We start from the raw sequence: 13,853 nt of genomic DNA, 5'->3' as shown, positions 1-13,853 counted from the left end.
TTTCCCTTCATCACATGTTGGCAGTTTTGTTGACTTTCTGTGTGGTTGCAATGAAATAGCATTTGTGAAGCACCCAGTACCTGCTCTGGCTCAGCCAGGGCTTGGTTTCCGTCGCCTTCTTCCTGCAAACTATAAAAGGCTGCCACGCATGACCTCTTTCTGCTTTTCACACTGATGTATCCCAACCATGTAGAACAGGGCTAATATTCAAATATTTGTTGAATTAATAAAAGAAAGGGTCCTTTTGGCTAGATTATAGCTCACTGCTTACTCAGTTCTAGTAGGTAGCAGAACAGGATTGTTTTATGGAGATGAGCATTTCAAACCAGATTGAGGATCACAGAGGATAGCGTGGGTGAGGCCTGCGAGGACCTAGAATTCCAGTCACCCAGGCCTCAGTGCACCACCCCTGCTGCTCACATGCCTGTGCCCTGACCACGGGTAACTGAGAGTCAGTGGTACTTGAGGATGAAATCAGTCGACTTTCTTAAAGAAAGGAGCACCATGTCTCTGTCATTACATTGTATGTCTCAACAGGCGTTTCTTACCCTTTCTTTCCCAATCTAGCACTTTTTCACTTCATTTGGGGCCCGAGATAGGACATATATGATGATGTTCCGGCTCTGGCAGAATGCTCTCCTCGAAAAGGTAAGTACTGCCCAGCTACTTGTTTCTGTCTCAGGATGCACATCCACCCCCAGTGACCCTTCCCTTTGGAGGTGGGCCCCGTGGCGTGGCATTGGCCAGTGCCAAAGAAAGTCATGTCTCCTTGTGGTTCCAGAAATCCCAAGGCTTTGCGGCGAGTCTCATCCTCACACTGGTAGTAATGACCCAGGCCCTGTGTAGCATCTCCTCTTATGTGAAGGGCCCCCGAGCTGCCAAGAGTAAGGCACTCGTCTGCCAGGTACTTCAGGGCCACAATTGACTGCTCGAGTGTTTGAAGACACTGTGACGAGACAAGGATGAAGGCGGCACTCAGATGTGGTGGGGGAGCTGGGCAGCAGTCTCCAAGCCAGAAAAAGAGGCAGAGAAAGATGTGTGTGTGTGTGTGTACATATACATGTATGATTACAGATACATATACTCGTGTGTCTATATGTGTGCCTATATGACATGGCATGAGTATATGTAAGTATATATATATCTGCCTTGACTCTAGCCCAAACCCATTGCTGTCTAAAGGAAATTGAGTAGGTTTACTATTTAGTATTGAATTTTCAGTTCACAACTATTGTCACTTCTGAGTAAGACATAGAATCATCCAAGTGGTTCTCAAATGCTGTCACAAAAGAACTGTCAAAATTCTGCCTGATGAACGTTCTTCAAGTTTGATGTTTTTACAAAAGCTATAGGCTGCTCCTTTTTAAATTAATATTTGTGCCTTCTTTTGCATATGGTTCTCCCTACCACCTTCTTCCTTTTCAATCTAAGACTCATTCATGGCCTCCTGCTGATCTCAGTTCTTTGATGGAAACTCTGAATTGCGCATGAACTAGATCACATTGGGACTGGCAGGGCAGTGCTTTGCTTTCCCCTAGGTTGTATAGACACTCAGTGTGATCAGGGGAAAAAAATGAGTAGAACCACAGATAAACTGATGCTACTTCAGAATGAAGAAGAAAATATGCGGGTTTTTGACACAGGGTTGGATGAGACGATCTTTAAGGCCCCTTAAACTATGAGACTGTAGGACTCTTTCCAGTGGCCATGGAATGGGCCACCTTCGAGGTGGAACCTCATTCCTGAAAACGATCCAGCAGGGATCTGTGTGGCCTGTGAGTACAGAAGGAGATTCCTGTGGGGGTGGTGGGGGGTGGTGAATGGTGGGCAGAGTCCACATCAGAAGTTCCCTGATCACCTTTGCTACCAGCCCCCCCCCCCCCAATTTCCCCTTGGTCCCAGGTTTTTACCCCTTAATGTCACCTCATGAATAGGAGCCAAAACTGGGGCATTTACCATCCTAAAAGGTCCGATTGGTCGTTCTAAAAACTTCATTTGAGAGAACAGGCAAGGAAGGGCTAAGTTCCTGGCTTTGTTAGAATCCATATTCTGAATAGAAGACTGATGTCTTGGTGCAATCCCCAAGGAGAGGGAAGGAGAGGCAGGAGATGGGGTCCTCAAGGAGGTGGCTACTCTCCTCGTGGTTCTGCAAAGGAGACTTTAGTTTGAATATTACCAGGAGAGGCGAGCCTGGCTCAGAGCCTCCACATGCAGATGGGAGATCTGAAGGGGGAAGGCTCAATCATCTCTCTTCTCCCCTGCAGCCTCTGTGTCCCAAAGAGCTTTGGCACTTTGTTCACCAGTGCTATGGGAACGAGTTGGGCCTGACCAGCGATGACGAGGACTATGTCCCTCCTGATGATGATTTCAACACGATGGGGTGAGTAGGGGCTGGGGCCGGCAGCCCAGGGTTCAGGAAGCCCCCTCTAAGGAGGGTCTCCCCGAGGAGGGGGTGGATGGCACTGGGGGCCTTCCTGGGGAGTGACATCTAAGTAAGGGCATGAAGGAAGTGAGGGAAAGGACCATGGGAGTTCCTGGGGAAGAACATTCCAGACAGAAGGAATAGCAGGTTGGCTCTGTGGCCATGTAGGATATGAAGGAGAAGTAGTAGGAGATGAGGTGAGGGAAGTAAACAGCTGAGATTCTAAGGGTCATTGGGCCATTGTGGTGGACTTTTCCTCAGAGCAAGACAGGGAATCTTGAGACAGTTTGGAGCAGATAACTTAAAAGATCTAACCTAGCATTTTAACAGGATCATTTTGACTTCTCTGTTGAAAAGAGACTGCAGGGAGACTGGCTAAGAGGCTACTGAATAATTTAGATAATTTAGATGAGTAGTGCTGATAGTTTGGACCAGGAAGGTCATAGTAGAAATGATTAAAGTAGTCAGTGTTTATCTTTTTAAGATAGAACCAGACATATTTGGAAGGATTTGCTGGTAGATAGACGTGTGGGATGTGAGAGAAAGAAAGGAATCAAGTATGACTTGAAGTTTTTTATTATTTTCACCACCCTGAAGGATGGAATTATACAAATGGAGATGGGCCATGCTGTGGCAGGGCAGGTTTGGGTTTTAGGCAAACTAAGATTGGGGTGATTGTTACACAGTCAAGTGCAGATGCTAAGTGGGCAGTCGGTGTATGAGTGTGGAGAATTCTGGTCTAGAGACATAAATTTGGGAATTATTAATGGATAGCCAGGATTCACTAAAGTCATGAAGTGATTGAGCAAATATAAAAAGAAGTCTAAGCTATGAAGATATTCTAAACTTGATGATGATGATAAATGCGCAATTATGTGATGATGCTTTGAGCTGCTGATTGTCTACTTTGGATGGATTGTATGGTGTGTGAATATATCTCAGTAAAATTGCATTAAAAAAAAAGAAGAAAGAAGTCCAAGAATTGGGCCTGAGAACTCCAGTGAGAGGAAGGAAGAAATAGCAGAGGAGATCAAAAAACATCTAGTTATGTAGGAGGAACACTAGAAGAATTCTGTATCCTGGATGTTAAGGGAAGGAAGTTGTAAGGAGAAGGGAGTATCATTCTATTATATGCTATTGTTTTAAGGAGAAGGAGCTGCTGTTTTAAGTCCTAAGGAGAAGGAAGCTCAACCATATCATATTCTGTTGATAGATACGAAAGACAGGGCCTCAAAGCTTGCCTGAGATTGGAAAGGTAGGCAGAGGCTGGGTGAGAGTGTGAGCGGCAGAGGGGAATGAAAGGAACAAAAGAGGAATAAAAACATTGAATGTGCAATGTGGAAACCTGGGCTCAAGGACTAATTCTGATACTTGATGGTGGTATCACTTACTGTTCTGTATCGGTTTGATTGTCCCTAAAATGTACATAATGATTTACTCAGACTTGTTGCGTGTCTGAGTAAGGTCATGTGTAAGGGCAGAGTTTTGTAAAGTATGAGTCAGAAGTCAAGGACGATGACAGCCATGATAAGGATAATGAGATGCTGCACCCCCGTCATCGTGAGGAGGGAACCCCCCAAAGCTGACGAATCATGACCCAGAGCCTGGGCAGTACCCCCGATGGAGTGCAGTGTGTTGAGTCCTGTCCTCCTCACTATGTGGGAAATAGAATACGTGCTCAGAGCCCAGAGATTTGATGGGCTGGGCACCAAGTGAGAAAAACAGGTAAAGAGGAGTAACAGATCAGGAAGAAATAAAGTCTAAGGAGGATGCCGAAGGAGGATTCAGGAGAGCAAAAAGGGGAAATTTTTTGATAAGAGGAAAATCAGACACAAAACAAAGAAGCGGGAAAACCTTAGTTTTGGATGGGGAGACAGGTCTGAGATTCTTCGAATAGCTGGTGGTCTTGACCACGGAGGCTCCCATAGGCTCACTGGTGTCCTCGCTCCCACCCCCTGCCTACCTCTCAGCTACTGTGAGGAGATCCCTGTAGAAGAGAATGAAGTGAATGACAGCTCATCCAAAAGCAGCATAGAGACCAAGCCGGATGCCAGTCCACAGCTGCCAAAGAAATCCATCACCAACAGCACACTGACGTCCACGGGGAGCAGTGAAGCCCCTGTCTCGGTACGAGCCGTGAGTCCTGTGCCTCTATCCCCCAACACGGGGGCCGGTGTTTCCTACCTTATTTAACCCCACTAGAACCCAACACGAGGTGTGGGTGGAGGGGAGGTTGGTTACTTCACAATCAATTCCTTCAAGGAAGCATCCTGGATCAAATAGTTTCCTAGGGTCCAGAGCTGGATTCTAGATACCCGGGACACAAGATTTTGTTGGACTTCTGAGCATTCTAGAAGGCTTCTCCCTTCACCTTGCTCTATATAGCTTTTGAGTTTGTGGGCCCAGCTCAGACTAGTTCACGTTTTCCTTGCCTAATGTAGAGGGAGAGGTCTAGAGCTTGGCCATTATAACCAGAATCCCTGACCCAAGACCGTTGTGTCAGCTGTGTTCTTGGTGGGCTGCTCCAAATCAAGTTAGCTTCTCTGATGGAGAACTGTTCCCGGTGTGTTTTTTTTCACTGTCTTCATTTAAAGTCAATACTGTACATGATTATAGAGCTGTAATCATCTATTATTTGTTTATTTGCTCATTCAGTAAATAATCATTGAGTTCCTAGTACATGCACTCGAACTTATTTTCCCACTGTGTTAGAAGGATCTCTGTACTTTGGGGCTTCATTATAGAGGAGTTAGGACCTTGCTGAAGGGAGATGGTCAGCATCTGTGCTGGTAAGAAGGGTGGGTAGCATTCCTCAGGAAAGCATTCCGAGAGAAGGGAGCCTTGCATTCCAGAGCCTTGCATTCCTTGTATTCCGCGGGTCAGACCACCTGGCCTTAGAATGAAAACATCTGAATTTGATTCTTCATCTCCATTTTCTCTCTCTGAGGTTATCTTTAAATGAGACGATTTGTATTTGTTCCCTTCCAAAACAATGGACAAATTAATCCAGAAATATTTATGAAGGCTTTTGAGCTCTTAGAAATGAAAGGTACTGCCCAGAGGCAGGCTGACATTGTTGCAGCATGGTATAGATGTGACTCCAGGAAAGGACTGTGATTGAAGGAGCTAACTCTTGACTTGTAAGGCTTGGTGTGCTGATGCCATGGCCAGCAAGAAAAGAGCAGGCTATCAGCCCAGGTCCTTCACAGCTGTTTTGAATGTGAGCGCTCCCAAGGCCAGGCTCACCCTCATCTCCCTTGGGAGAGCAGATCCAGATCAGCCTGCCACTGTTGGGTGACTCCTCTGTCTTCTCTCCAGTTTGATGGCCTGCCCCTGGAGGAGGAGGTGCTGGATGGCGATGGGTCCCTGGAGAAGGAGCTTGCCATTGACAACATCATAGGGGAGAAGATTGAAATCATTGCGCCGGTGAATTCTCCTTCATTGGACTTCAACGACAATGAAGACATCCCCACTGAGCTCAGTGACTCCTCTGACACCCACGATGAAGGTAGGCATTTGAAAATGGGTGCACAGTGGCCTTTTCTCTCTGTGTTGTATCCTTTTCTGAAGGCCGGAATTCCTCTCTATGTTCCTGGTGGGAGAGTGAGAAAGAGAGCTTTACAAAAAGAGAAAGGTACATTTTGTTGTTAGCAAACATCTCTTTTTCCAGGTACTCACTACAGGATCCTCATCATTCTATATTTGTCTTTCCTTGCTCAACAGATAATGACATCCTGCTATCCAGTCTGGTTAGTGAGCATATCCCTTGTTGGCATCACCTTGGCTTGCATCTCTGTCCCGCACAGAGATGCAAGGAAAGGCATTCTTCTTATGCCACAAGGAAAGTGCCAATCATCTGCTCCCTGGAAATAATTAGATTTTAATGGAAACTTACTGAAGATAGCTGCAAAATTAGGTAGTGACTCCAGCATGAGAGTTTTTAGGCTGTGTTGGAAGAAAAGGTGTTTCTGGGTTAGACAGACTTTGGAGACATCCATCAGTTGTCTCAAATTTTCTAAGTAGACAGCTTCTTACTTGACCCCTGCCTGGGATCAGCATCTAGGACCTCATGCAGAAGCTGCTTCTTACCCACCATGGAAGGAAGACAAGTTCTCAGAGTACTTGTTAAATTGGTTGATGGCTTACCTCCATTGAGTTGGCGGTAGTTCCCGTGAGTGAGTCTATGCTGACAATGCTCCTTTACTCATCTCTGGACAGTTGCTACACCTGGAGTGGTTTGCTAGGCTTTGGTTGGTTTCCCAGGACCAGTATGAATGGCTTCCCAGACTGTATAGTACCAGAGGCACCTTTCACATAAAAATGTGACTGTTTTCCCCCACCTGTATAATCATAGGTGCTGGCCGTGTGGGAAACTCACAGGGTTGTGGGGCTGCCAGAAATGTCCAGGTACCTCTACCCATCACATATACACATGCACAGGCAGTAACTGGGGGCAGAGCTGCTGACAGGTGAAGGAGTGCTGGGCCTTTAGTTACTTACCTCCAAGCTCAGACACATGCTCAGGTAGCAGAAAGAAAACCCAGAGAATTAAAGGTTGTTAAATTATGGGGGAAATAGGCTACCTTCTGGGAGGAGAACAGGCCTATGAACTTAGGGCTCCCTGCCCACCAGGTCAGCAGATGTGCCAGGGGCCAGAGTGCCACTCGTTGTCGATGGTGGTTGACATCCAGACGATTGATAACCAATCTTTTGAGTTTGGGTAGGCTCAGGAAGTCATCATTTACTTGAATTTTAGTCCAAAATCAATTTAAGAATGTTTGAAAGTATAAAAGCAAACAGTCCATTCCCAAACTCTCTGTAGACGATGAATGAATAGAATGCGAGCTAGAAGGATTTGTGTACATCCCAGGGAAGGAAAGGGACAGAAGCGTGGTTATCAAGAGCTAGGACCACGAGCCCAGCTGGCCACTTCCATGGCCTTCTTCTGCTCTCCGCTGCTGTTCCCGCATAATCTAGAGACACTGCTCTAGGGAATGGCCCTGGGGTCACCTTCCCCCCCCCCCCCCCCCACGCCACTCTGATTCCTCATCCTCCCTTCTGTGTAGGGGAGGTCCAGGCCTTCTATGATGACCTGAGTGGCCGCCAGTATGTAAATGAAGTTTTCAACTTCAGTGTGGACAAGTTGTACGACCTCCTGTTCACCGACTCGCCTTTCCAGAGGGACTTCATGGAGCAGCGGCGCTTCTCCGGTCCGTGCTGCCTGGGACGAGCCCCTCCCCGCTGTCCCACTCTACCCTCTTCCCCTCTACTTTTCCTCCTTCCTTCTTCTCTTGTCCCCCCTCTTCTCCAGTATCCTCCTTTCCCAGGCCATCTTATAGCACAGGGCCCTAGTTTGCTGCCTCACCTTGTGCTAAGCTCCCCCAGAGCCCTGCCTTGCCTGCACCTCCCAAAAATACAACAGCTCTGCTTACTTGCCTTTTGTGCACCAGGCACTCAGTACTGGGCCTCAACAACTCACCAGTGAGCCAGACTTGCCCAATTGCTGCCCTCATGGAGGTCACCACTTCTTAAAGAATAGCAACTCCTGCTTTACTGGGAGGTACCTGCTATATGGCATGTACCTTACATCATCTCATTTCATCCTCACACGTGGTGGGGACTGTGATTCCCAGGCATCCATATGGAAGCTGACACTCAGAGAGACTCCAGCCACTTGCCTGAGATCATATGGCTAAGAAGTCCCTGAAGCTGGGTTTGAATCCAGGAGCTCGTGCTTCCAGCCTCCCTCCATCCCCCCGTCTCCTCTCCAGTCAGCTACAGCTCTGGCCTAGCCGAGCTGCTAAGCACACTACTCTGTGAAAATGCATTTGGGCATCAGCAGTCCCTCTACAGGAGGAGAGAACATGCTGAGAGCACCGGGAGGTCATGCCTTAGAGGAGAGGACTTGTTCCCAGGGGATCCAGGCCCTCGTCACAGTAGCTCCAGTGTTGCCAGAAGCCCCGTAGGTGGCCCTGGGACCTCCTGCCCCAGCCCCAGAAACAATCAGCGTTCTGGAGCTCTGTTTATAATTTTGGCAATGCTACAATGAGCCTCTTTCTGCTTTGACTCCCCGTCTTCCCACCCCACGCCCCTGCCTTCCTCCACCACGCTGCCTCTCCCCTGGACCTCAGGCGTTCCCTGGCTTCCTTTTGGGGCGGTCAGCACGGTCAAAAGAAGTTCACTTGTGGGGGGACGTTCAGAAGTGGGGAGGGGGTGCTTTTTCCCCTCCTGGTTCCAAGGCTCCTCTCTACCCTCAGATATCATCTTCCATCCATGGAAAAAGGAAGAGAACGGAAACCAGAGCCGAGTGATTCTGTATACCATCACCCTTACGAACCCACTGGCTCCCAAAACCGCCACCGTCAGGGAGACACAGGTCAGTGCGAGGCAGAGGCAGTTAAGTGGGGGCTGGAACATGCTAGAAGTTTCTGGAGGCGAGTGTCGTGTGGCGAGGTGGGGAGGTGGGGGGAGGACGTGCTCTTCCCGTCGGACCTCTTTCTGGTCCCATCTGCCGGACCCCCCCCCCCCCCCCAGACCATGTACAAGGCGAGCCAGGAGAGCGAGTGCTACGTGATCGACGCTGAGGTGCTCACCCACGACGTGCCGTACCACGACTACTTCTACACCATCAATCGCTACACCCTCACCCGCGTGGCGCGGAACAAGAGCCGACTCAGGTGCGGAGGCGGGGGGGCCCCGAGGGGTTCCAGAGAGGTTCCCATTGCAGGTCGGGGGCTCCCGTGGAGAGCAGCCGTGTGTCTCCGGGGAGGGAGGAGGACGCTGGATCTATGCTGCACGGTGGCTCGTTCTTTCTTTAGTTTTTTCTCTTTAGGAGTTTCATTTTTTGGAATATTTTTAGATTTACATAAGAGTGGCAAAGATAGTACAGTGAGTTCTCAAATACCCCACACTAGATTTTCCCTCGTGGTAACAGCTCTCTCTTTTTTTTTTGCATGGCCAGACTCCGGGAATCGAACCCGGATCTCCTACATGACAGGCGAGAACTCTTCCCCTGAGCCGCTGTTGCACGGCCCAACATCTTTTTTGATGTTCTTGTCAAAGTCCAATTCTATTTATTTCTGTCCCCTTCTTCTTCTTTTCTTTTTACTGGATGTTTTCTTTCTTTGTGAATATGCTTTTAAAGATGCATTTAAGTGTCACATTAAAAAAAGTTCATTTACTACACAAAGTACCAAAAAAACCCAAATCCTACAACACAGAAAACTAACAAAGTATCTGTTGTGGTCAGAGATTTAATGAAATATGTTTGAGGATGTGTTTTCTTTCCTTCTATTTCACTAAAATGTGCTTTTGAAAGGCATTGGTCAATATATATACAATTAAAATAAGCCATATTATTCTGTTAGTTGGTTCAATTCAGATTGGATTTCACATGTTCATGACTTAAACACTTTGACAAAGTCCAAAAAGTGCATCTTTTCATTTTGTGTTTTCATACAATGTTAATGTTTTGTTTTTCATACCTTTAAAAAAAATAGCCAAATATTTAAGCAATGTGTATTTTTATATATTTTTGAGTGGTAGGTGGCATTTTTTTTTTTAATTGTTTTTGGAAAATAGCATACACAAAAAGCAATAAATTTCACAGCACATTGCAACAATTAGTTGCAGAACAAATTTCAGAGTTTGATAATGGGCTACAATTCTACAATTTTAGGTTTTTACTTCTAGCTACTCTAAGATATTTGAGACTAAAATATCAATATAGTGATTCAGCAACCATATTCATTTGTTAAACCCTAACTTTTCTGTATAACTCCCCCATTACCTTTGATCTTTCTCCCGCTCTTTTGGGGTACCACTGGTTCATTCTTTATTCCATCTCCTTTTTGAAGCCTCTGAGATACCTTCACCTCCCTGTCCTGATGGACTCGATGATTCTCTCTACCAAGTGTTCCCATTTCCTCTCTACAGAACATCGTTCTAGAAAAACTTGTATAACTGCTATTTATTGTCTGTGGTTTACAAAGTATTATATGGGTGCTTTACCTACATTAGCTGGGATCTCTGGAGAGAATCACATCCCACCAAGTTCTAAGACCTAGGTCTTAAGAATGCAAACCTGTGCCCTTGTCGCCATGCCATCTGGTATTATGATTTATGGTTCATCTCTGCTGTTGCATGAGGGAAGCTCTTAGAGAGAAAGGAATCCCATGTCATTCACTACTTTGTTCCCAGTACCCGGCACAGTGCCTGCGTTGTGGAATCCAGAAATGTTGACTGAGTGAATAATTATAGTGCTATGTGTGGGGAGGGTCCTGTCCTGAGCTCTAAGATGTGCATGCAGAGGAAGGAAATTTAGAACCTGACTTCAGAAAGCTTGTTGTCTAACTGAAAAATCAGGACATGCACTCACTTGAAGATAATGTACTTATATCTTAGATCAAGTTCATTCTTTGGGTTGTGAGGAACAGAGATTCGCCCAAGTAGTGCAAACAAAATAGGGGTTAGTAAAAGCAACAGAGAGATCTCTCTGGAATCAGGAAGAGTTGCATAACCACACCTCAAAGAGGGCCTGCCTCTGTTTCCTCCTTTTAATATATTTCAGATTCTGTGTTGTTCTTTGAATATCTGCTCCTCTTCATTTCTCCCTTCTCTCTATCCTTTGTTCCTTCTTTCCTTCTCAAATACCCCACACTAAATCTCTTCTCCATTCTACTCCCCCTATACTTTCTCCCCAATTGTCTAGGTTTCTCAGTTCTGGATTCCTAAGGGAATCTTCTGACCAAGTGTTCCCGAGAAGGGGAGTGAGGGCAGGGCAGGCAGCTCTAGACATGGAAAGAAGAAGGCAGGATATACTGACAGATGCAAATGAACTTAAGGGGCAGGTAGAAAGGAGGACTGCTGTGTAGGAGAGGAGTTGCTGAGACTGCAAGAGGTATGGGCAACGGAGAGACCAGTGATTGGGAGAGAGAACCCTTAGCAAGAGCAAGAACTGGTGGAGTTTAGGGGATAGTGAAGAGGTGAAAGCAGTGAAACCCTGGAACCTGCTTTGGACTTGAAAGTCTCTGGAGAAGGAGAGAAACTGCCAAGTGGATAGGCCATGGTGCTTTCCTTTCAGCATCAGCTTTTTTTGAGTATCAGCTGCTCAAAAGGTATTTGACTTCAGGCCAGGGTTGTTTCTTGGCCGGCTGGCAAGCTGCTCGGTTCCATCTGGAGCCCTCTGGGGAGGAAGCAATGTGTTGTCACGAGAAGGACTCTGGGCTCAGAGTCAGAAGCCTTGTCATTCGCCTTTGATCTACTTGAATATTCTAAATCTCAGTTTTCTCATCTGTAAAATGGGCATCAATCTACCTGTTCCACTGTTCTCCCGGGTGATCAGGAAGATCACATAATATGAAAGGACATTTCAACCTGTATAATGCAGTGCTGATGTGAAGCTGTCCTGGCCTTAAACCTGAATTTCTGCTTTTCCAGCAAAGGAGGGTGTACCAGGAAATGACTGATCTTGTTTCTGGCTTGTTCCTCAGGGTCTCTACAGAGCTGCGCTATCGAAAACAGCCCTGGGGATTAGTGAAAACCTTCATCGAGAAGAACTTCTGGAGTGGGTTAGAGGACTACTTCCGCCATTTAGGTGGGCACTGCAATCATGACTACTAGTGGAACTGGAGAAAATAGTAAATTGTACATGGGGAACGGGGAGAATGTGGAGGGAGTCTTAGACAATGAGTTACTTTCATGGAGTCCCTGAGCCTGCCCAAGAAATGAGTACAGAAGGTGGGCTGTATGTAAATGTGTGCATTTTCTAGACATAGTTTTTGTGTATGGTGTGAGCTAAGAATCCAGCTTTTGTGCATATATATGTGTGTGTATGCATCCAGTTCTCCCGGCAACATTTGTTGAAGAGACTGATTTTCCCCATTGGGCCATACGTGAATGGGATTATTTTTGGACCATCAGTTCTATTTCATTTGTCTATGTCTGTCCTTACACCAGTACCACACTGTTTTGGTTACTGTAACTTTGAAGCAAGTTTTGAAATCAGGCAGTGTGAGACTTTCAACTTTGTTCTTGCTTTTTCAAGATTGTTTTGACTATTCAAGGCCCTTTGCCATTCCATTTGAATTTGAAGATCAGCAAACATTGCTGCTGCAATTTTGGTAGAGACTGTATGATTGTATTGGATGAGCATGATTCCATGATCACTTTTAGTAGTATTGACAGCCTAATGTAGTATTGACATCTTAATAAGTCTTCCAGTCCAGGAACACAGGAGGTCTTGCCATTTATTTACATCTACTTTAGTTTCCTTCAGCAATGTTTTTATAGTTTTCAGTGTACAATTCCTTCAAGTCCTTGTTTAAATTTATTCCTAGAATATTTTTCTAAAGAATATGTCTGTAACTTTTATGTGCATCATGAAGAGATCTGTGACCCCCCCACCCTACCAAAAAAAAAAAAAATAGCCCAGCAAACTATTAAGTACCATAGATCTAGTGATACATCTTCTATGGTAAATATCTGTAAAGCTGTTTTGGGAAGGACCTGGAAATAGCCTGTGAATGCATTTATTCAGAAGCATGTGCTGTGTCCCAAATTGTATATATGAGGGGGCAGATGTTAGAAACACATGTGATACTGAACAGCCTAGAAGAGAGTTGGGCAGGGTGGGTCCCAGAAGTACTTCCTGAGGCTCACGGGACCTCTGCCCTCCCAGTCAGCATCGCAGACCCCTGTATGGGAAAAGGGGGCCCCTGAGGCCAGCCCGCTGGGTTCGAGGTGTGGGAAGACGTCCTCTGATGTGGCCTTTTTGGCTCTGACAGAGAGCGAGCTGACCAAAACGGAGAGCACCTACCTGGCAGAGATACACAGACAGTCTCCCAAAGAGAAGGCCAGCAAGCCCTCAACAGTGCGGAGGAGGAAGCGTCCCCACGCCCACCTGCGGGTCCCTCACCTGGAAGAGGTGATGAGCCCTGTCACCACGCCCACTGACGAAGACGTGGGCCGTAGGATCAAGCACGTGGCAGGTGGGGGCCAGGTGGGGCCTGGCTGGTCTGGGGGAAGGCTTTGGGCTGGAGCTTCACGTCTGCATCTGGGCACACGCACATTCACAGTTGTATTGTACCTTCAGTAAGTTTGTGTATACTTTGTACATGATTCATTCTGTCTGAAGCTTCCAGTGTTCTTCCTGGTTCTCTCTGCCCTTGAAGTTCCTCAGCCCCTGCGAACCCCATGTGTGTGCTCTGCTTAACAGAAACTGCCTTTGGGTTTAAGGCTCCACATTTCCCATGCTCTGTGGCTACCTGCATAAGGCTTGAGTTTGCAGCTTCTGGGTCCTTAGGAAATGCACCAGGGAGAAGCCCGGACTCTGGAGGTGACACTGTAACACAAAGGTCAGGGAGTCCAAGGTAGTCCCACCTCACATGGCCCACCAAGGGCCTGCACTCCCCCCGGTGGATTCCTTGCTGCT

General features: G+C 46.7%; 1 protein-coding gene across 7 annotated transcripts in view; it reads left to right on the top strand.

Annotated features, from left to right (window-relative positions):
* GRAMD1B (GRAM domain containing 1B) overlaps positions 1-13,853 on the top strand; it is a 185,899-nt gene that overhangs the window by 158,277 nt on the left and 13,769 nt on the right. For all 7 annotated transcript variants that reach the window (XM_077112619.1, XM_077112616.1, XM_077112618.1 and 4 more), the window contains 9 exons: positions 568-648; positions 2,265-2,380; positions 4,393-4,549; positions 5,741-5,930; positions 7,489-7,632; positions 8,680-8,798; positions 8,957-9,099; positions 11,914-12,017; positions 13,207-13,410. In XM_077112619.1, the coding sequence (XP_076968734.1) occupies positions 568-648; positions 2,265-2,380; positions 4,393-4,549; positions 5,741-5,930; positions 7,489-7,632; positions 8,680-8,798; positions 8,957-9,099; positions 11,914-12,017; positions 13,207-13,410 (1,258 nt within the window). The remainder of the gene's footprint in view (positions 1-567; positions 649-2,264; positions 2,381-4,392; positions 4,550-5,740; positions 5,931-7,488; positions 7,633-8,679; positions 8,799-8,956; positions 9,100-11,913; positions 12,018-13,206; positions 13,411-13,853) is intronic.

Source organism: Tamandua tetradactyla, chromosome 8 (assembly GCF_023851605.1).
Source record: "Tamandua tetradactyla isolate mTamTet1 chromosome 8, mTamTet1.pri, whole genome shotgun sequence".
NCBI lineage: Eukaryota > Metazoa > Chordata > Mammalia > Pilosa > Myrmecophagidae > Tamandua > Tamandua tetradactyla.
This window is presented reverse-complemented; position numbering and strand designations above follow the sequence as displayed.